Raw genomic sequence first — 21,943 nt, 5'->3', positions numbered from 1 at the left:
TATGACGGTGCGGCATGGGGCGTGTGAGCACTCTGGCGACGACTAGGCTGGGGCCTGTATGGCAGGGCCTCTCTTGGGGCCCACTGTGGCTGCATCCCAGAAGCATGTCCAGGGCCACATCAGGCCCCAACAGAGGCCCCGTGGTGGAGGTGCAGACCCCGGCCCAGTCACACCCATGGTGCTGGAAAGCCAGAGGTAAAGCGGCAGCTGGGGACATGCAGTGGCAGGAGGGCGGAGACTGGGCACCCACAGCAAAATTTTTGTGGGTGCCCAAGCCCCCAGGCCCCCCTGGAGTTGGTGCCACTGGCAGGAGATTTCTGTTGGTACAGCAGAACGTGTCCCTCCTCTACAGCCACCCCCCTCAGGAGCAGTTTTTTTGGGGGATGTGTGATAGGGTAGAGGAGAAGGGGAATTCCTGTTGCACAAGCAGAATTTTGCTCATACAGCATTAGATACAATGCTCTGCCTACAGGAGACCAAATATTTTTTTTTATATAAGTCAATTACACACACCAGAATTATTGACCCCATTGTAATATGCATGTTTAATCCAGATCCATAACTGCTGCCAAATTTTTGTTTGGGCCATTGGAAGCAATTATAATGTTTCTGAATGGTAGGAATGTGTATCCACCAATATTCCCATAGCTGAAAATGATATATTTTTGTCTCTCCATCTCCTGCCTCCCCCTCTCCTCCCCCCCCCCCCGCTGCAACAACACATTGTTGACGGCTCACTGTTGTTTTCTGTTTGTTGCATTAATTTATTCCATTCTAGTCTGCCCTTTGCTTTCTTCTGAAATGGGGTGTGTTGGCAAAATGACAGTAGCTCTCTTTTAAAAAGGCAGAGCATTGTTTAATCTCACATTAGCTCTGGTTGAATTTACGGAAAGTGTTTCACTTATTGCAGAATATGTACTTAGAACTTATAAGCACTTATTATAAAAAGAAGCAGCAGCTTCACAATTGTTCTCAAAAGCTAACTAGAGACAGCAATTTCCAGGGATTGAGACACACGGATGCCAGCAAGACCAGTATGTGTGAATAGTGACTCTTGGACGATAGGGGAGTGCATAAGTTGCGCTAATGTGTGAGGAACGGTGGTTTTGTTTTTGAAATGTCACCTATAGGAAGGATGTGCACCCCACTTCCTCTCCCTGGTTGCGCGACACACAAAGGCAGCGTTCTGAAAGCAAAACTGATCCAATGGGGTCAAAATAGATTGCCTGCCTCAATACAGCTCTCCAAAGATCTTGCTTGGGAATTTAGGTTGGTACTTAAAAATATTTTCTTGAGTATTTTTCTGTGTTCCTGTACGTATAAATGCAGCCTCCTTGCCAATGAATGTTGCTGCAAATTTACAAACTTCAGTCTCGAGGACAGAATAAAACAAGGAAGTTGCTTTCAGCTGGCTGCTGATTTGCTTCTTTTAAGCATCATGTCTGAAAAAAGTTGCTATGATTTGGATGCTGGAGGAGTTTTTAATATTTTCCCCCTAAAATGTCCATGGAGCATTTCCCCCCCCTTTGGGACAATTTCTGAGTCTTTTGTCTCTCTTTGCTTTATCCTTAGCAGAAAAGAAAAGAGTGAGTCCACATTCCTCAGTGGAATCTGCAAAAGTAAGTAGTTTTGATCTATTTCTCTGGGGTTTATAGTTAATAAAGAACTAACTCAGAAACTCCTATTGAACACTAGGGAAAATGATAACAGTTAGAACTATGAGTAGAAATTGAGCCTTTGCCATAAAGTTCATCGGTTTTCTGATTTCAGTAATGAAAGTACAGCTCAGAGTGTCATATTCTGCAAATGCCATTGGCTATAAATAAAATGTGACTGACTGAAAATATTCTGCAAATCCGCCCCCCCCCCCAAGAAGTGATGTTATGGATGGTGTTTGCTCTTGTTTTGTGCCAAAGGGATGGCTCTCTCTGTCTAGGTTCTTGCATGGCCTTTTTGTTGATGCTGAACTATAGGAATCTCTTTATTTATTTCCCAATTTGAGTGCTCAGATAGCATATGTGTGGTTCTCCCACTTGACCTTCACAGCCCTGTGAGGCTGGGTTGAGAGAGAACGAGTGGTGATTTGAACTCAGGTGTCTCCAGTCAAAATCTACCCACTGCACTTCACTGCCTCTCCAGTTGTTACTCTAGTTGTTAAGGATCCACCATCAGGGTAGTTTAAAAATGTCCTGAAGCCACACCTGTCTGCCAGGTCCAGCACAGCTGAAAAGAACAGTTTGTAAAGTACAGTGGTACCTTGGGTTACAGACACTTCAGGTTACAGACGCTTTAGGTTACAGACTCCGCTAACCCAGAAACAGTACCTCGGGGTAAGAACTTTGCTTCAGGATGAGAACAGAAATCGCACGGTGGCAGCGGGAGGCCCCATTAGCTAAAATGGTGCTTCAGGTTAAGAACAGTTTCAGGTTAAGAACAGACCTCCGGAACAAATTAAATTCTTAACCAGAGGCACCCCTGTATCCGAATGTGGGAGGGGGAAGAAAGTTTTGAGAACTGGCTACAGAAGATTGCTGAGAAGCAAGGGTTGTTTTCTCTTCACCTGTTCAGCCTGGGCATTTCTAAATGGTGGTTCTTACAAAGTTCACAGTAAGTCTTCAGTACTTATCTAAAAAAGAAAAAGAAAAAAAAAGTGGCCTTGTAAAAATGCTGCCCTGTAACTTCCCACCACTTAAGTTAGGGGAAGTGTGAAATACTTAGAACCTTACAGAGGAAACATCTCAAACTGAGCTTCCTGTGCTCAGATCACACATCTGGGCAGTCTGCAAAAAGCCAATTACTGTGGTGCCTCCCAAGGTTGTAAGGCAGTAACTGCTCTGCACATTCCTATTTTCACGGGTGACGGGGATTGGTTTGGTTCTCATGTTAATGCAAACCTACCTAATTTGCACTTCCCAAAACAATGCATGAGCCAAACCAGAACTATCCATTGAAATCCATTCTTCTCTGAATTTTTGATGGCACTCTCCAACCAAAAAAAATATGTACAGAGGTGTGCATTAGAGGAAAGTGTGCCTAAATGCATACATTTGCAAAAATAGCATATGAACATATTAGAGAAAATTATTTGCAATTTTTTATAAGGATGTTTGCAAACTGATGAGGAAATATCCAGACTAAAGTTTCTAAAAATGAGGAACCAAGGGGAACCAAAGCTCCATCCATCCCTGCTACGGATATGCCAGCGCCTTCCCTTCCAGCTGCAGTGTTGAATGAAGGCTTCCTAGATTTCTCTGGGAGCCTTGAAAACTGCAGTTGAAGGGACGTGTAAGACATGCATGTGTCTGTGTGCATCATGGTGTTTGCTGAGCTCTGAATTGGGAGCCTTGAGCTCTGGATTCAGAGTTTAGACATGAGCTCATTCTCCTCTATACTTCTTCTTAGGACTTCCTTTTATGAGCATTTTTATATTGAGTTAAATCAGAACTGGAGGTTCCAAAAGGTGGCTGGTATTAATATCAAAAGGTTAAGAGAAAGTCGTTGTGTGGGTTACAGCATAATTGTAAAAAAAAGTAGATATCATGTCTCCCCTTCCCACATCTCCCTGTCCTATTTATATTATCTTTCATCAGGCATTTCAGGCTTCAATTTATACCAGATGGTCAATTTCCTCGTTCTTCTCAATTATTTTCTGATTGTCAAGTCCATTTTTAAAATCCTTGCTTTCCCCAGGATTTATACTTGTTTTGCTTTGTGAGCCTGGTGTGACAGCCTTTCATCAGTTTTGCAGTGCCCCCCCCCCAATTTGAATCCCTGAATAGTCAAAGGTTGTTCCCAGAAGAGCCCCATTTTACTGGAGGTAAATGTTTCAAAAGACACCTTGGGGTCTGGAGTCTTATGTCATCAAACTAAGATCCCATCAACACATTTGCTTCACTTACATAGATATTATTGCCACCGCTTTAGAATTGCTCTCCCCTGGGAACAGCTTGCTCACCTGTATTTTTCTGCCATGGTTTCTAGGGGAAGTAAAGCCAGACTTCTTGTTTGCAAGGGGAAGGAAACCAACACAATGGAGCCAAGCTTAATCAAAGCTTTCCCAGAGTTTCAAGTCAATCCATTCTCAGAAGAGGAGGACATTGCGCAAGGTATGTTGTTAAGAGGCGCCATAGAAAGTGTGACCAAATGTGCAAAACAGATTCATTAATTCAATATTATTTCTAGACTTAATCCAGTCCGTTGTTGGATAGGTTGGTGCCTCCACCACCACTTGCCATTTCCAGTTTAGGAAATGCAAATATGCTTGATAAATTAACCTAACTGAGAAGATTCTCTATCACAGTGTTAAGTCAAACAAATGTGGCATCATTTTTATGATTTCCTTTCCTTTCCTCCTTTATCACCCTTCAAAAAAGATGATGTCACTTTGTATTCCCTTAATTATAATTTCGAATTTGTAATGTTGACCATTTGCCTTCTGCTGTGCTGGTCTTCCTTCACGGGTCCAAATTATTAGACTTTTTTTGCTTGAATTGGCAATTTGGTGATGAAATGGTGATGGTTGTTCTCAGGGCCTGGGTGAGTTAGACTGTATAATTGTAACTGCTGTTTGTTTGTATCTCTTTTAGGAGAAAAGAGGAAATACATAAAGCCAACTTCTCGAAATGACCCTAAACTAGAAGCTCTACAAACAGTAATGCACTTTTTCCTTATTTTAGTTAGCTTATGGTTTTTTAACAACCGCATTTTCAAACATAAAATTCCAAGTTGACAAACAGTATACTTGAGGAATATTTTGTTGGGCGGGTAGTCCTTCTTCCTAACTGAACTCACGTGGGGGCTGGGGGTAGCAGTAGGGCTCCATCTGCCCTATACCTTCTAAACAGCCATGGCTCCCTGCAAGGAAGCCTGGGAACAGCAGTTTGTGAAGGGTGCTGAGAGTTGCTGGAGAGCCCCATTTCCTTCACAGAACTACGATTCCCAGAGTTTCCTGGGAAGAAGGATTGACTGTTTACCACTCTGGGAATTTCAGTTCTGGAATGGGAATGGGCTCTCCACTTCAACAGTGTTGAAGTGACCCATCAGGCCTTAATCTGAAGTTGAGCATTTTATGTCACCACTCCCATCCTGTGAAACCCTCTTCCAGCAGAGACACGGCAGACATCCTCTCTTTTGACTTTCAGGCATCTCTTCAAGACAGACCTATGGGGTTGTTAAAAATGTTCACGAACAGCCTTAGCTGGTCATTTTATTGATTGTTCTGTACCACTTTCAATGCTTCATAAAGCTTTCATATGCCACTCTGATATTTTATCAGAGAGCTGTATAGAAATACCAAGAGACTGCGATCTACTCACAGAGTTAAAAACTGGCAATGATCTACCCCATTTTGTGGGGTTCAGTTCAAAGCTGTTGAGCTTTTTTCCGAGAGCCAAAGTTGTTGAGCTTCTTTGGGGGGAGCCAGTGATCTACCAGTGATCTACCACAGACGTCCACTGGCCTACTGGTACATCACGATCTACCTGTTGGACGTGCCTGAAATAGCCCATCTCTCTCTCTCTCTCTCTCTCTCTCTCTCTCTCTCTCTCTCTCTCATTCCCCAAGCAAATGTGGGGTGCAGGTGATAAGGAGCACTTGCTAGGAAAACTATGGGCTCCTGGGCAGAAAATGATGTTTGGGAACCATGGGAACCGACCCACACATAAGACAAGGTGAGGCAGCTGTCTCAGGCAGCAGAATCCACTGGAGCAACAGATCCCAATGTAGATCTTTATTCCCCCCTTGTTCCTGATGCAGATGTTCTTCTCTGGTGGGGAGGGGGGCATCATTTTGTAGTTCATCTCAGGGACCGAAATGTCTTGGGATGGTCCTGGGAGTTGTAGTTCTCTCTGCCTCACAATTTGATTTAGGAGGCAGAAGACGCTACAGATCCCAAACTCCCTGACAGGAAATGACACCCCTGTCCCTAGCAAGCCACATCCTTGTATGTAACCATCTTTGCTTTCTTAAAAATAAGGGTTCTTTCTTTCTTTCTTTCTTTCTTTCTTTCTTTCTTTCTTTCTTTCTTTCTTTCTTTCGCTTGGGAAGAGAGGACTGGCAGCCCAGAGCTGTTTCAACCATTTTTTAAGCTTTCATGAAAACACTCGAGGATTATTAAAGTATTCTGCAGAAGAGCTGGAGACACCCCCACCCCCTTGGGTGTCAAAGCCAGCTGAGAGGAAACTGCTTATTGCTACTTCAGACTGCCAGTAGCTTAGCTCTCCCACATACAGAAAATATCTTCACCTCCAAAAATAAAGAAGATTCTAGCTTAGCCCTTTTACTGACGTGTCCATTTTCAGCGTGCAGAGAGACTGCTTGTTTAGAGGAGCATTCAATAATGTGAGCTTCATCCTCTGCCACTGGTTTTTTGGCTAAGTGTGGACTAGACTGGGCCTTCCTCTCTGCAAGATGCTGGTGTGACGGTTCAGCAATTCGGGGATAATATGCCAGCAGGATAGCTCACTCGGTACAGCATGAAACTCTTAATGCCAGGTTTGTGGGTTTGAGCCCCATGTCAGACCAAAAGATTCCTTCATTGCTGGGGGCTGGACTAGATGGCTCTTGTGGTCCCTTCCAACTCTGCAATTCTATGATTCTATGAACTTTTTTTTTGTTAAAAATATATACTGCAATGAATTAAAATGTTAAAATATATCTTTTATTTCTGCATTTCAGATACTTATATGCTGATTAATATTCAGAATTTCCAAGCAGTGTACAAAAACATGCCACTCTTGTCAAGTGCATGAAATTTAACTAGAAACACACATATATGCTAAATTTAGGGCTCTTCCATTTTACTTTTACATTACAGTAACAACCAATTACAGCATTAGGATACTTTGGCACAGCTTGTTGAAGTAAATCTGATTTCTATCTTTTTTTTTTTAAAAAAAGTGAGAAAATACCCAAATGCTGTTATTCAAGACAACATTTCCCCCCACAGTTCTTTATGGATTGGATTAACACAACTCTGAAGCATGAACACATTGTGGTGAAAAGCCTTGAACAAGACATGTATGATGGATTAATACTTCATCATCTCATAGGTAAGCCATTTTTGTTTTAAATGTGGGCATTTGGAAATACCTGTATTGTGGAATAAATCTCATTACAGAGTGACCTCCTATAATTATTTATTGCCAGTTTTTTTTCTTAGTTTACATGCAGATAAACCAGATAACTGAAATATTCTGAAGCCTGAATGGCATGTTTCTCCTCCCACACTCTCTCTGATAATTTAGCTTTCTATGTATTGGCTTTCTTGCAATTTGTTCCTGCCACAACTTAGTGTATCCTTGAAACACTTGCACACAGAATCAAGATCATCCTGTGCAGAAATAGCATGCATGCACACATAATGGTAGCATGTTGTTCTTGTGTGACCATCACGAGCAGATATTGTGGGAGCCTGACAGGAAGGGAGCAGCAAAAGAAAATAATTTTGAAGAATACAGAATGAAGAAAGAGAGGAAGGCCTTGCCAACGGCAGGATTTTATGCAGAAGGGGAAAAGCAGAGACAAAGATTAACCCTCAAAAAAGGAAAAAACATAAGCACTGCTAGCCTTCAGTGACTGATAATTCATACGGCTTCGTGGTTCCTGCCACAAGTCCTTTATTTGCTGTTACCTTTTCTTTGTGTGTGTTTAGAGTTAGGGCAGGAGAGAAATGTGGCTAATTTGCTCTTCTTGAACCAAAGAACAGCTATCCTTCAACATTCAAACTGCTTCAAATTTTGCAGTACACAAAAGTGTGCATGCATATATTAGTAAAAATAACTTGCAAAATGCATTGTTGGATAAATTGCTTGAAAAATTGTGTAGATTTGGCAAAAATGCATATAAAAATAGGTATTTGGATAAATGTGGAATCATAGAAATGTAACAATACAGTATTTACAGTCCAGACCCCTGAGTGTTCTATAAGATACACAAAGGGATCTTTTGTCAATGACCTTTCCCTTTCATTTCAACGGTTGCCCTGAATGCCCTAAGCCTAAGTGAATGAAGGACACACACCTATTAGCTGTTAGGTGTTTCTATACCTTTTCAGGCACAAAATAGCCCTGGAAGAGGCTCACACCACTTAAGATTCAGTACACAATGCTGGAGGTTGGTGTTGTGTGAATTAAAATAAGACACTTTTGTACCAGGGCTTCCTGGAGGAATTAGAATACCCTGCAATAAATTGCTGAACCGGAAGTTAGACTATATTCTGCATCTTTCTTTCTTGTCTTCTTTTCAACTCCTAGAGCAACTTGGATCCCTCAGTCTGGAAGTAGAGGAAATTGCATTGACAGAGAAGAAACAAAGGCTTAAACTTGAAATTATTCTGAAATCTGTGAACCAGTGTTTACAGCTAGAGGAAAGCAAATTGAAATGGAGTGTAGACTGTATGTACAAATGCAAAACACAAACTGAATAATAATGTATCTCCTTCCTTTTTCTTATCTAGGGAATCTAGTGGTGTAGAGGCAGAAGATCCTCTAGACTGGGAGTAAAAGAACCAAATACCCCAAACAAAAGTTGTAACTCATGGCTAGGTTTCTTATAACATTTGCAGGAGAAACACAAAGGCACCCACCCACAAAAATATGTCAGCATAAAAGTAATATTTTATATAAAAACCAGTCACCAGCACCCCAGTCTTCCCAAGAAACAAACCCAGGTCTGGACTATACAGATAAAAACAGCATTGATTCTTAATTGCTGGAGTCCCCAGGTGCTAAGTGCAAGTTTAGCCTTGCAGCAGATATTTCCTCCCAGATAAATGAGTGGTGAGCATTAATTCCTGTGGAGGAAAGTTACTGCAGCACTTGGAGACAAGATGGAGTGTGGGTGGAAAGCGACTTTCCATCTCTGCCTCTCTGTGGCCTGGCCCTTGCTGATAAGGCGTGCATTTTATACTGCCCCAAGCGTCCTCCAGATACACACTTCTGTCATAAGGACGACCATTTTGCTAACTAAAACAACAAGGGTTCCATTGGTGAGGGATTCTGAGGAACAGAGACTCAGGGCCAGCCTAAGCATGCATTTGTTTAGGACATCTTGGCCCACTGGGCTATAAAGCCCCCTCCTCGCTTCTTCCAGTCGAAGAGCCCCCCACCCCACCCTGGCGCCACCAGGAGCAACATACCCCCGCAGCTTTAGAAAGAGTACCATTGTACCGAAATCTGCTAGCATTTAATCCATTTCCAGATACGGTTTATTTATATGGGATTTCCAAATATTAATTTGTTTACACTTCATCCGTTTGCCTCGTCCTCTTATTTTAGCCATCTTCAGGAAGGACTTGCTGTCCACGTTGCATCTTCTGGTGGCCATTGCTGGCCACTTTCAACCAGAGCTCGCTATACCTCCGAACGTTAAGGTGGATGTAATAAACGTAGAGGTAACGGAACAATTTTCCCTTTCTTTCTGCTCTCTGCTGAGCTTGTTAAGATTGTCTTTGCACCCTGAGCCAAGCATCGCCCCAGTTCTCATCCACACACCGACCTCAGAGAGGTGCTGTGGGGTAGGGATGGGTGGGTGGGATTTGGAGACAGTGCTTTCGCTTGCACTGTGGCAACCATGTCACCATTCTGCAGCATAGTGTTAAGAGTGGTACCACCACGATTTGGTGAAGAAGGCGTGGGACCAGGATTGGTTTCGTAGGTCCACACTTCTATTTCTCACTTGCCTAGCTGTAGAGTGGCTGGGGAAACCCAGCCAGATGGGCTGGGTATAAAGAATAAATTATTATAAATTATTATAGAATCAGCAGCCCACATGACAGGCTGCATGGCAGTGGGCAGTGCCTGGGAGACCCTGTGTCTTCCATCTCAGCTCCATCAGAAGTGTCATGGACCCTAGGACAAGGTGGATTGTAAACAAATATCCTCTCTCAGGGCTGTTTCTAGAACTCTGATTAATATCAGGATTATTAAAAACATGGATGCAAAATGTCAAATTCAAATGTTGAAAACAAAATGTCAAATTCAAATCCTCAAATCCTTAACGTGAATTTTTATAACAAAATTCAATTACGTTGGACTTTGCAGTTAGTTAGTCTTATAAGCCAACCGAAGCCCTATTTATTCACCCAGACTTTGGGCTATGTCTGTGATGCTGCACTTTATAAATAGTTGTTTGACTGTGTTTGTGCTCTCCCCTTTTAACTGTGCTCTATTGTTTACTGGTTGTATGACTTGGTTGTGTTTTATTGATATAGTATCTGCTTTAGAATTATTTGTATAATGAAAAGCAACTAACAAAAAGAAATGGATAATCTTATGATTCTCTTGACATTTTATTATTAGATGTGAATATTATAAGCTGTCCACTCTGAAGCAGCACCACATACTAAATACCATTACATATAATGCCATATCTGTTAAATGTTAAATACCATTGCATACCAGCAATTACATTAAATTAAACGTTGCATGCTGACTATCAAATACTGTCAAATGTTCACTGTCAAATAACTAATTCTGAAATCAAATAATTGATGTTGAGATATCAAATGTTCACTGCATATATAGTAAATATACTGAGATAATATGCAATGAGTAATTGACATCAAAATTTGCACTAATTCATCATTTTATCACACTGTTAATAAGCTCATGTGTAAACCATGGCTCCAGTAGCGTTGCGTGGGTTGTCAGCACCCGGGGCAAGGCAAGTAATTTGCGCCCCCTAACCCGTGGATTTTAGCACTCGAGTGCGAGTGCACCCCACCAGATGTTGCGCCTGGTGCGCCCGGCCCCCCCTGCACCCCCCACGCTACGCCACTGCATGGCTCCGAGCAAACGTACAGGCTCCCAGAGAAGAGATTGTGGCCCCTTTGCTTCTTCCTGGCCTTTCTTCTGCTAGTTTGGCTTAATGTGTTGTCCAAGCCCAAGCTCAGGGTTTCACTGTCTCCAGACAAACTTTGTCCTGTGGTTTACAGCTGTTGCTTTGTCTGGATTACATGCTAAACCAAACCATAACTTAGCTCAGTGCAGTACTGCAGCAGAATGAATGGGGAGGAGCAAATTGGCTGTGATTTCCTATGTCTGAATGAGGACTATTTACTACTAACTTACCAGTACTTGATCCAACCTTTTCCCCAGAAAGGGACTCAAAGTGGCTTACAGATAAAAGAGAAACAGTTAAAAACATTTTTTTCAAACCATTAAAAAGCAATTAAGCACTAACTTGTATAAATACTCAAACAAACCATATATCCTATAGGAATTCTGTTGGCAGAAAACGTGTGACGTTGCAGTGCCAAAGTATGCAGAGCAGGGAGAGTATTGGGCAGAGCTACATGAGCAGAAGCAAACCCAGGATTCTCCACTCCATGTTTGCTGATGCCATTCCAAGGGGCATGTTTGTGGTTGCAGCGCCAGGAGCAAGGTCCCCAGCCACGGCTCCCACTTTATTAATTTTACTTATTAAAGCACACATTCTGCCTTTCTGCCTTGCAAACCCTCAAGACAAAAGCATCTCAGAACCCATAGCTAGGGATGGGGAGTGGCAGGGGGAGAGTTGCTGAGGGAAAGCTTATGGCATTTCTCCTTTTGGCAGAAAACACAAGGTTGGGAGTCTTTTTGTTGAGGATGCTCTGTTTGACCCCAGAAAGTGTAGAGTTTGCCTAAGATTTTGCTATAATTAAGATGCAATCCTATACCTGGTTACCGGGGAGTAACCTGGTCAGTCTTCCTTTTGTGTAGGAATGCCCAATATTTCACTATAAAGAAATCTTGCACAGCACATGCCTGAGGTATATTATTCCCCTTTGCTTCTTTTTTTGCAGTTAGTAGTTGATACCTTCTTTCTTCATCCTTTCATTCTATTTCATAGCATACAGCGAACGGATTTAAGACAGAAGATTCAGTTGAGTACATCACTGGGAACAGGTAAAAGACAAAATTTGCCTTGAACTCTGAATGGAGAAGTACAAAGATGGAAATTACATTTGTCTCTACTTATGTGTCAGTTTCATTGTGCAAATAAAAGTTAACAAAGAATAGAAAATGTATTGTGTTTGGTACTGGTTTTTGTAAATCCCATAGAGTTCTTTATTTAGGTGGTTTTGGAAATGAATGCCAATTCATCTCTTATTTGCTGGCTCCTGACTCCTTCTGCACTCAGACCATGACACCAGGCAACATCTTGCCTCTTTCCGCCTTGGCTTCAAACATCAGAAATGCCATTTGCCTTCTATGGCTTTGTTCTTACCAATGTCTTTTATAATCTGTTATGTTAGACAATTTCTAATATTAGAAACTACGCTTATAAGATAAACCTTTATTGACTTTTGAGCCAGAGGCTCAGGTAACAGCTACATTTTATATTTCAGTCTCTTATTTCATAGTGACAAATTCTAGAAAGGCAGGCATGTGAATCTGTTGCCACAAAATAACCGAGGTTGGAGTGCTGTGCAATTTTATGTCCAAGTAAATATGGGTCGGCTTCTGCCCCATGAGGCTTGTCGCAGCCCAGAGATTAACTATTCAACCTGAGATACTGTGGGCCGCAACCACCTACTACTTCAGATGCCTGTTTGCTTGTTTTCTAACTCATCTTTCCTTTTGTTGGGTATTTAGGGAACCTGACGAAAGTTCTTCACGTAAGTTCCAGAACTAAGGACTTATTCCAGTGTGTCTCCACCATGATCTGTTTTGAAAAGCTCTGTGACAGTTATTGTTCTCTGCAAAAAGCCTCATATCTTCATCATCAACGACAATCTCCTGATGCTCTTTCTTAAATATGAAGAACTACCATTGTTTTACTAAACTTCTACGCATAGCAGCAGAAAATAATTGTTCTGAGGTTAGGTATGAGCTGGAAAGTCACCTAGGGGTGTTGAGACTTACAACGTTATAATTGTAGCTGTGCCCATGTAATTCAGATGAGATTGAATAAATTGCCCACTTATACTGCCTGCTATACTATGATAGCTGAAAAGATCTAATTCAACCTTTATTAAGGAAACTAACTACCTAGCCGCTCATAGGAAATACATTCTTGCTGACAAAGACATGAATGAATATTGATTTTAGACTCTGGATCTCAGACTTTAGCTGATGGAGTATTCCTTTTAATGTTAAGAATGTTAAGAAGTATATATGACATTTCTGATTTTGTCTACCGCTTCTGCCCCAGGTGCTGATGTAGTTATATGTGTTATTATCGTTCTTTCTGTTGTCTTTGACTTTGACTGTAATTCATATGGATTGATTGGACTTTCAACTCCCGCCAGTCCCAGCCACTATGGCCATAGTCAGGGGGGGATGATGGGAGTTCAGCAACATCTAGGGAGCCCCCCTCATAGATTTGATGCTTTATTGAATAAACATACAGGAAGACAGGTTCCTGTCCCAAGGAATTTCCAGTCTAAGGGTGCAGTCCTAAGTAGTTAAAAGTCAATCTTATTGAGATCAAAACAGCTTTCTCCCAGATAAATGGGTATAGGATCGCAACCCACATTTCTGTAGTACAGAATGACAGCATTGGGAGGAAAAGGCAATTGAGAGGATGGGATGGCGCATAGACCCACAAGCCCACAAAGACGCCATATGCAGAGCACTCCACCTCCATCCTCCTTTGTTATTGGGCAAAGATATGGGTTATTATGACCTGCATTGCAAAACATAATACAGAAGAACTCTCATGTGGTGAAATATATTGAAAATAATCAATTTGGTACTGTACTTTACTGCAGAAGCTGAAATGTTTGATGAATTAATGACGTATGCGCCAGAGAAAGTGGATGCAGTGAAAGAGGTAAAACAAACACCATCAGGTTTTTCCCCCCCTTCCAGACAATTTATAATGTGACATATAACCAAGAAACAGTGATTTAATGCCATTCTCTGTTCCTTTAGGTATTTTTGAAGTTTGTCAACAGACATGTTGGGAAGTTAGGACTAAGTGTGAAAGATATTGACTCTCAGGTAAAAATATCCTGCTCGTGAGAGTATGTTGCATTTAATTTATGAACTGCTTTATGGTGTTTGCCCTCACATCCACCCTTGGAGGCCTATCACTAAACATTTCCCTTTACAGATGGGGAAACACAGGTTGGGGCTGCAACTTGATGAAGGCCACATCATAAGTCAGTGTGGAGCACATGTACACTATGTAGCTGCATCCTTCATGGGCAGGACTGTCAGAACCGGGGATGAATAGCCAGCTGGCTTGGCCCCAGCCGAAGTGTCTCCCTTCTCAGCCTTGCCGCTGCGGAGATCCATCAGTCATACTCCTCCGACGTGCGTCTGCGACTCAAGCTGCTGTGCATGCAAGAGCACACATTACTCAGCAAAGTAAACACACAACAGATCAGGCTCGAGGCGTGGATACTGTACTAAACTACGCATTTATTCTACATAAATCAGGACAAAGAAAAACATGGCCTCTCTCCTTGTCGTTCTTCTCAGAGAGAGAGAAAACAAAAGCAATGCAGAGCGGAACTTCTGCTCACAGGATTCCAGCAATCTGTGCTGGAATGTAAACAGACATGTGACATATAACAATCCCACATATCTGCAGCAAAGGGTGGAATGGAATTCCCAACAAGGACTACTTCAAATGATGGGAAATCAAGTTTAAACACCTGCCTCACGTGGTTAAAAAATCAATTTATAGAGAGTAAGCACAATTTATAGAGAGTAAGTGAGGGCTTCCTTGATTTGATTCTTCATTTCAATATCTCAGATGCTTGCAGGAAGCCTATTTTTAAAATTTATGTATGCCATTATTATTCCTTCCTTCTATCAGGGAGCTCTGGCTATGCACATAGTTTCCTTCTCCTATTTTATCATTTCCATGAGCCAGTGAAGTAGTTAAGTTCCAAGATAGTGACTGAAAGGGTCACTGAGTGAGCTTTGTGGCTGAATGGGGATTTGAACCTGCACCTCCCTGGTCCTAGTCTAACCACTACACCACATTGGTGCACAACTAAGGTGTTTTTTATTGCATGCATAGAAATTAAATGGATTAATTAGATATGCATGTGTTTGGAAGCATGTGTATCCTACATTCATATTCATTGAACTCGGGATTTGCTACAGCTTCCCACCAAATGTACATCTGGTGGCAAACCCAGGTTCACTGTGGCCTAACATGTGCAGTGGCCCAGCACCTGCAGCCAAGGTGGGACTTGAATTGGTTCTTGCCAGATGCAAGTCCAGCTTTCTGTTCTCTGCTAACACACATTAGTACCCTAGAAAGTGAAGCGATGCAAAAGGTTTTCATATATTCCACCTACAAAGAATTTTTAATTCTTGGCATAAGATCAGCACTAAGAGAAATCCTTATCTGGATTCTGTCTTTTGTCAAAATAATAAGCAACTTTAAAACTTGATCTATATAGTTGACATGATTCTTTCATTCAAATGGCACTGGAATCTAGTCAGAGATAAATGACTTACCTGTCACACTAATAACCTATGAACTGGACCTAAAGTGCTGAAATTTGGATTCAGACTGTAACATACAGATGTGGGTGATATATAACATATAGTATTGTAGCACTTCAATAAGGTTTTGCGTGACTGTTTTTGGTTGCTGCAGACAGAAGCTTTGGTAAGCTTTGGGGGGCAAATATGAAGAAGCTTTTGTCCGGCAGGAAAGTCCTTTAAGTCATGGAGGTCTTGTGGATTACAAAACTGACCCTGCGATCATTTTAATAATCTTTAATGTAATGCCTCTGTTCATTTCCCCCCAGTTTGCAGATGGGGTTATTTTACTCTTGCTAATTGGGCAGCTTCAGGGCTATTTCGTGAATCTGGGAGATTTCTTCCTGAAACCAAGTTCCCCTGCAGAAATGGTAAGTTATTCTTTATGCACCCAATTGTGGGTACAGGGCATTTGGAGGCCCAACTATGAACTATAATAGGTGGGACACACAGATAATTTCCCCACATTATTTCCAAGCTTCTTAGGTGCCCCATGCAAAGGGAATAAACCGGCCTGTAGCAGATCCCACCGTTGTGTCACTAAAGTGAAGTGGATCCCACCTCTCTGGCTACCAACTGTGGCAGAACCCACCAACTTATATACTACATGTAACCTCCACAGTTTATCTTCGTGGTTTTTGTGTGGTGGTAAACTTAGATCCTTGGAGACTCAAGCAGAAGTTGAAAAAATAAGACATATTAGTTTTAAAGAACAAAGTTAATAAAACAAAGGATGTGTCAGGAGATAATGTTCTTTCAGGAAACAGTTAACTTATTAATAATTATACTTACCGTATTTTTCCTTCTATAACACGCAGATTTTTTCTTCTAAAAAGGAAGGGGAAATGTCTGTGCGTGTTATAGAGCGAATGTGTGGTCCCTGGAGCCGAAAAATCATGCAAAAATCAAATCGCAGCGCTGCACGCTGCAAGGAGAAGCGAAACCTGAAAAGAGGAAGTGGCTGCTTTCCTGCATTCTGCCTCAGGGTCTTACTGCCCACCCTCCTCTGTTTCGTTGCTGTGTTTGCTGAAACGGAACAAAGAGCAGGGAAAGCCCCTCCCCTCCAGGCAAGCTCCGGTGCTGCTGGGGGAGAGGGAGAGAGAGGGGAGAAGGGAGAGAGAGAGGGGGGAGGGGAGGGAGAGAGAGAGGGGGGAGGGAGAGAGAGAGGGGGAGGGAGGGAGGGAGGGAGGGAGAGAGAGAGAGAGAGAGAGAGAGAGAGAGAGAGAGAGAGATATGGCTGGCTTGGGTGGGGGGAAACTTTTGCCTTTCTTTCCTCCCTCCCGTTAAATCCCTCTCCAGCATTCTTAGCCAGCTGCTTCTCTGCACACCCCTCTAATGTCCCTTCTTTGTTTTTCCTTCGCTCCCCACTTAAAATGTGGTTACAAAGCATGGATCCTCAGGATCTTTGCATTGGGTCACCCCAAATTCACCATCAGATCACTTAGCATGTCCATGGCTACAGCCTGCACCAAAAAAATCACGCACCCACTGTTGCCTGGGGCTGCAATGGTGCAAAAATGTGGTTAAAAAGCATGGATCCACAGGGATTCTCAGGATCCTTGCATTGGGTCACCCCAAATTCACCATCAGATCACATAGCATGTCCATGGCTACAACCTGCCCCCCCAAAATCACGCACCCACTGTTGCCTGGGGCTGCAATGGTGCAAAAATGTGGTTAAAAAGCATGGATCCACAGGAATTCTCAGGATTTTGGCATTGGGTCACCCCAAATTCACCATCAGATCACATAGCATGTCCATGGCTACAGCCTGCCCCCCCAAAATCACGCACCCACTGTTGCCTGGGGCTGCAATGGTGCAAAAACGTGGTTACAAACCATGGATCCACATGGATCCTCAGGATCTTTGCATTGGGTCAGCCCAAATTCACCATCAGAGCACATAGCATGTCCATGGCTACAGCCTGCCCCCCAAAAATCACGCACCCACTGTTGCCTGGGGCTGCAATGGTGCAAAAACGTGGTTACAAACCATGGATGCACAGGGATTCTCAGGATTTTTGCATTGGGTCAGCCCAAATTCACCATCAGATCACATGTCTGTGGCCACAGCATGAAGCACAAAAATGATACATCCACAGTTTCATTCAGAATGTTTTTTTCCTTGTTTTCCTCCTCTAAAAACGATGTGCGTGTTATGGTCAGGTGCGTGTTATAGAGCGAAAAATACGGTAATCTAGTGGATGATACAGGCTTCTAAACAAGGTAATAAATGCACAACTTCTTTTAAATGTCAGCTGCTTTAATTCGGTTTTTACTCCTCAGTGAGATGTTACAGGTTTCTAGACAAAAGTTTATTTCCACTTCTTTCACTTCAGTTCCTAAACTTAGTTGTTGTGTAGGTGTTACAGCTTAATACTTTGGTTCTTAAACAAGGAGGTGGTACTTTCTGTCTGTTTCCCAGCCTTTGAGATACTCCTTTCCCATACTCCTGAGATGCCTCTGGCAGTCTAACAGACCCAGGGGATCCCCACGCCCCCCTTTTGCCTGGTTTGGGAGTCTTCTCTTTCTGGAAGATCTCTCCCCTCCTGACTGGAAGGAGACCCAAGGAGACTTTATCCTCACAGCTTCTGCTTCTCCTGCCTCCAACTCAGTCTGAATGCTCTCCCAAGACACTCAACACCGTCTTCCTATCTAAGCTCAGAGACTCCTTTCTCTAGCTGTAGATATTTTTCCCAGGGTGGATGTTACACACGCAGACCAGGACCAACCCTCTTTCTCTCCCTCCTGCTCTCTCTTAGACCATCTCCCCATCAGAATCCTCTCTCTGAAACGGCTCCTTTTATTCTCCCTCCCAAAGTTCTGGCTCCGCCCACCTTTGTCTATCTGTCTAGGTAGCCAATCAGAGAGAGGCTTCACCCCTCTGGTGGAATTCTGAGGCACTGCGTCACCAGACTCTGGTCTGGCTCAGCTGTCCGTCACATAGCCCTCTTGGGGTGGTGTGCATTTTGGCGTTCACCTGACTTTGCCACGTTGGCCACAGTGATCGAAGATATCTCTCTCCTCTGCGCCTTTCTCGTGGGGCATTCCCAGTCTGCCTGCTTCCTCCCACTCTGCCCATCCTACAGGCAGAGGCTGCATGGGGAAGGCTGCCTGTGTGATATGTTTTTTCTGCGCAATGTCTTCACGCGGCTCCATTTGTGCATGGGTGGCACAATGTTACACAGGAGGAGCGCAAGGTGCGATGTTTTGCTAATGTTAAAGGCGCAGAGGGGGGGTATTACTTCAATCGCTGCGCTCCTCCTGAGTAACGTTGCACTGCCCCTGCACAAATGGAGCCGCGCAAAGACACCACATGGCAAAAACAGACTGCCCACAGCCTCCCTCCCAGCTGTAGGGCGGGCAGAGTGGGAGGAGGCAAGCAGAATACCGTATGGAGGCTCCGTGGGGAAGGCGAAAAGTGCTAAAAGTAATTGGAAAAAAAGCTTCACCACTCCCCCCCAAAAACAAGCTCAACTCTGTCCCCCCCAAAAGCTCAGTTATTGCCGGCGAGGGAACAGCTGATAGGTGGCCTGTTAGACGTGTGGGGCTGTTAGCCTCTGGGCAATCCTCTCCCCCGAAATTTCACCAAGTCAGGGCATCCTATACATGGGGGCGTCCAATACACAGAAAAATACGGTAATATGTTGTTGTTTTCCATTGGTGATCATTTTTCCAGAATTGACACCACCTTTTCTTTTCTTGACCCTTCTCAGGTACACAATGCAAGCCTTGCAGTAGACTTGCTAACGGACGGAGGCCTCCTGGATGTTCCTATCAACCCTGAAGGTTAGTCATTGTACAAGAAGGGGTGCGCTTACACTTCATGTTTCCACATCACCTTAGGGGCACTTCTCAGATGTGTGGAACTGTTAATCATCACATGTCTGTATACATTCCAGCACTAGCTTGTTGGAGTACGAGAATGGATGTTTTGACTTTCACTGTTCTGTTTTGGTATTGCTTTTGTTCCCTTCTCTCCGAGAGCAAGAAGGAGAGGAGACATGTTCCTTTTGTTCTGAACTGTCAATAATAAAGAGCTTTAGTGCCCCCACCTCGGGCCTGGCTTCTGCTGATGATTTGTTTACTCTGCTAATGTGTGCCTACTGTCGGAAGACGTGGGTCACGGAGTTCTGTCGGGGAGACAGATGATTATTCCGGACATCACGCAGGAGGGAGAACTGGGCAGACACGCATAATGGTGATTGGCTGGATGCCCATCCTCCGGTTCAAACGAAATCACAACTGTCATCTCTGTTCCTGAGCTTTGGGTTTGTGGTAGCTGCCTTGGTTCCATTCTAGGGAATGCAGATTCAATGTGTTATATGGGCTGTTCCTCTTTAGCTCAAGGATGTATAATTTACCCATTCTACTTTTGTCTGCCTTATGTTTTCACAGATCTCGTGAACCGAGATATGAAGACCACGTTGCTCGTCTTGTACTGCCTGTTTTCCAAATACAAGACCAAAGAGGCATGAAGTACAGAAATCAAAAGGCCTATGCCATATTTGCTAGTGAATAGCCTATTTTCAGTGCCAATAATTGTTTGATGCTTTGCATCTACATACAACTGATACATATTGTATGCGTAGATGAGAATATGTTTCAGTAACCTAAACTTGGTGGATGCTGACATTTACTGGTAATTCTTAAGGTTTTACGAGGGTCAGAAGGAAATGGCAGGTAAGACTTAAAAGAAATCAGCATGGCATTTGAACATCTACTGAACGCAGTTTGTATTCTTGTTGGCATCCGTCTGTCTTGAGAGAGAATGGAGTGTTCCTCTGGGAGTGAAGTCAAACTGGTGTGTTTGCAGCACCAAAGTGACCTCCCTGAGGCACAAGCCTGGGCAGCGTGTCTGGGCTGCTCAGATGACAAGACCACCCTGATGTGGTCCAAAGGAAAGCAGAGCAATATGTTTGGCACCAGCTTGGCTGCAGGAGTTGCTGGGAGGGGACATACAAGACACCATTCAACAGTCTTAGGGATGCTACTCTGGATTTGTATAGGGTTTACTCCTTGGTCTTTTCTTCCTATGAAGATATTCTGCAAGGCAGCAAAGGTTTAGAATCAGAGTTTTCCTTCTCCTGGAAGGGCTACCTTCCAGGTTGACAAGCCCCACCTGCCCCTCACTTCCCTCTATAGCATGTGCAGAAACCACCTTCTTGACCATTGGATCCACTGTTGGTCTCACCTGCTCAATCTGCTGGAGCCTGTCTCCGTCATATGTTGACAGCTTTTAGGAGTGCATGGTGGGGACCAAAGGTGGACAAACAACTGAAGAAGGAGCATGACATATCTACCCCACAGAGGAGTACCTCCCCTCCCCTAACATCCCCATATGCCCCAATGCACTTTGTAGTCTTTGACATTTAGTTATGCACATTCCCCTGTGCACATTTTAAAATCTTCAGAATTACCAGTAAATGCCTGTATTCACAGTTCAGTAATATGTGCGTTTTTGTTGATGCCAGTATTATAGCCTCACCGATTTTGATGTCCTTAATAAGATTCAGATTTGTATAGCTATAGAGTTCTTAGATGATGTGCAATCTCCTGGCCAGAGCTTTTCCTCCAAATTTAATTATTCCCCATAATTTCTCCCAAGATGTCTGCATGTATATCAATAAAAAGTTTCTGGTGCACGCAGAGGATTTCAGAGAAGAAAATTATTCAAAGGGGAGCTTTTCAGTACAACCAAAAATGTTTATGAAAAACGGTGAATAGTTTCAGTGCTTTTGTTTTTGCCTGTCATGTTTCTCCATAGGTATTGTGAATCAAGATATTGCAGGTTTTGAACTGCTTGTTTTACAAATACAAAACTATAAAAAGGAGAAATCAAATAACCGTATTATGAATTATTTAGCTTTTTAAATATATTTATTTAGTACTCTTTACAGCAGGGGTGGTAAATCTGTGGCCCTCCAGATGTTGTTGGATTCTGGCTCCCTTTGGCCCCTCTTGCCATGAGTTGTACTACACTAACATCTGGAAGCGTACTAAATATAAATTTTTAATCTCTTCCAACCTCACAAATGTTCTTACCAGAAAGGGACTACTAGAGAGGTGAATTAGTATCCCACTCAAGACCTCTAGGAATTTTGCAAAACCTGAATTAATGGGTCCTGATTCTGAGCCACACTTCTTGGACCTACACTTGATTACATTGATTCCCATTGTGTGATTGCCATTCTGCATAATTTCTTGTTGCGCGTTATCCTAGGGTCAAGAGATCAGCTAAAGAATTGTTTTAATTTATTGGCTTTGCTTATATTCATAAGAAAAACTAAATTCTGTTTAGTAATGCCTGAAGGATAAGTGGGCGCTGTGCAGAGACAGCCAGAGATGCTCACCAACCACAAACTCACTGAATGCCCAGCTGTGGTTTCCTTAGCATAATGGCTAATAAAGACTTCTGGTATCCCAGATAATGCAGTAGTGACATGAAAGGTAATTTGTGCAGTAACTGCCTTTTCAGTGAATGAAAAATAAAAAGAATTAACAAACAGAACAAA

General features: G+C 42.9%; 1 protein-coding gene across 8 annotated transcripts; it reads left to right on the top strand.

Moving 5' to 3' along the window:
• The first annotated feature begins 52 nt into the window (after positions 1-52).
• Positions 53-21,943, top strand: PARVG (parvin gamma). Of its 8 annotated transcripts, none has more exons than XM_083738880.1 (14): positions 53-195; positions 1,573-1,619; positions 4,013-4,106; positions 4,587-4,651; positions 6,947-7,049; positions 8,253-8,393; positions 9,276-9,391; positions 11,830-11,885; positions 12,576-12,598; positions 13,694-13,755; positions 13,857-13,925; positions 15,698-15,799; positions 19,145-19,217; positions 19,827-21,943. In XM_083738880.1, the coding sequence occupies exons 1-14, from the start codon at positions 105-107 to the stop codon at positions 19,904-19,906; spliced, it is 1,122 nt and encodes a 373-aa protein (XP_083595006.1). In that variant the 5' UTR covers positions 53-104; the 3' UTR covers positions 19,907-21,943. The 8 variants fall into 8 exon arrangements, with proteins under 8 accessions (XP_083595006.1, XP_083595013.1, XP_083595012.1 ...); XM_083738884.1 differs by lacking the exon at positions 53-195 and adding an exon at positions 912-1,269 and having other exon boundaries at positions 1,576-1,619; XM_083738883.1 differs by lacking the exon at positions 53-195 and adding an exon at positions 912-1,269.

This window comes from Podarcis gaigeae, assembly GCF_964106915.1.
Source record: "Podarcis gaigeae genome assembly, chromosome: 5".
In the NCBI taxonomy this organism is placed as follows: domain Eukaryota; kingdom Metazoa; phylum Chordata; class Lepidosauria; order Squamata; family Lacertidae; genus Podarcis; species Podarcis gaigeae.
This window is presented reverse-complemented; position numbering and strand designations above follow the sequence as displayed.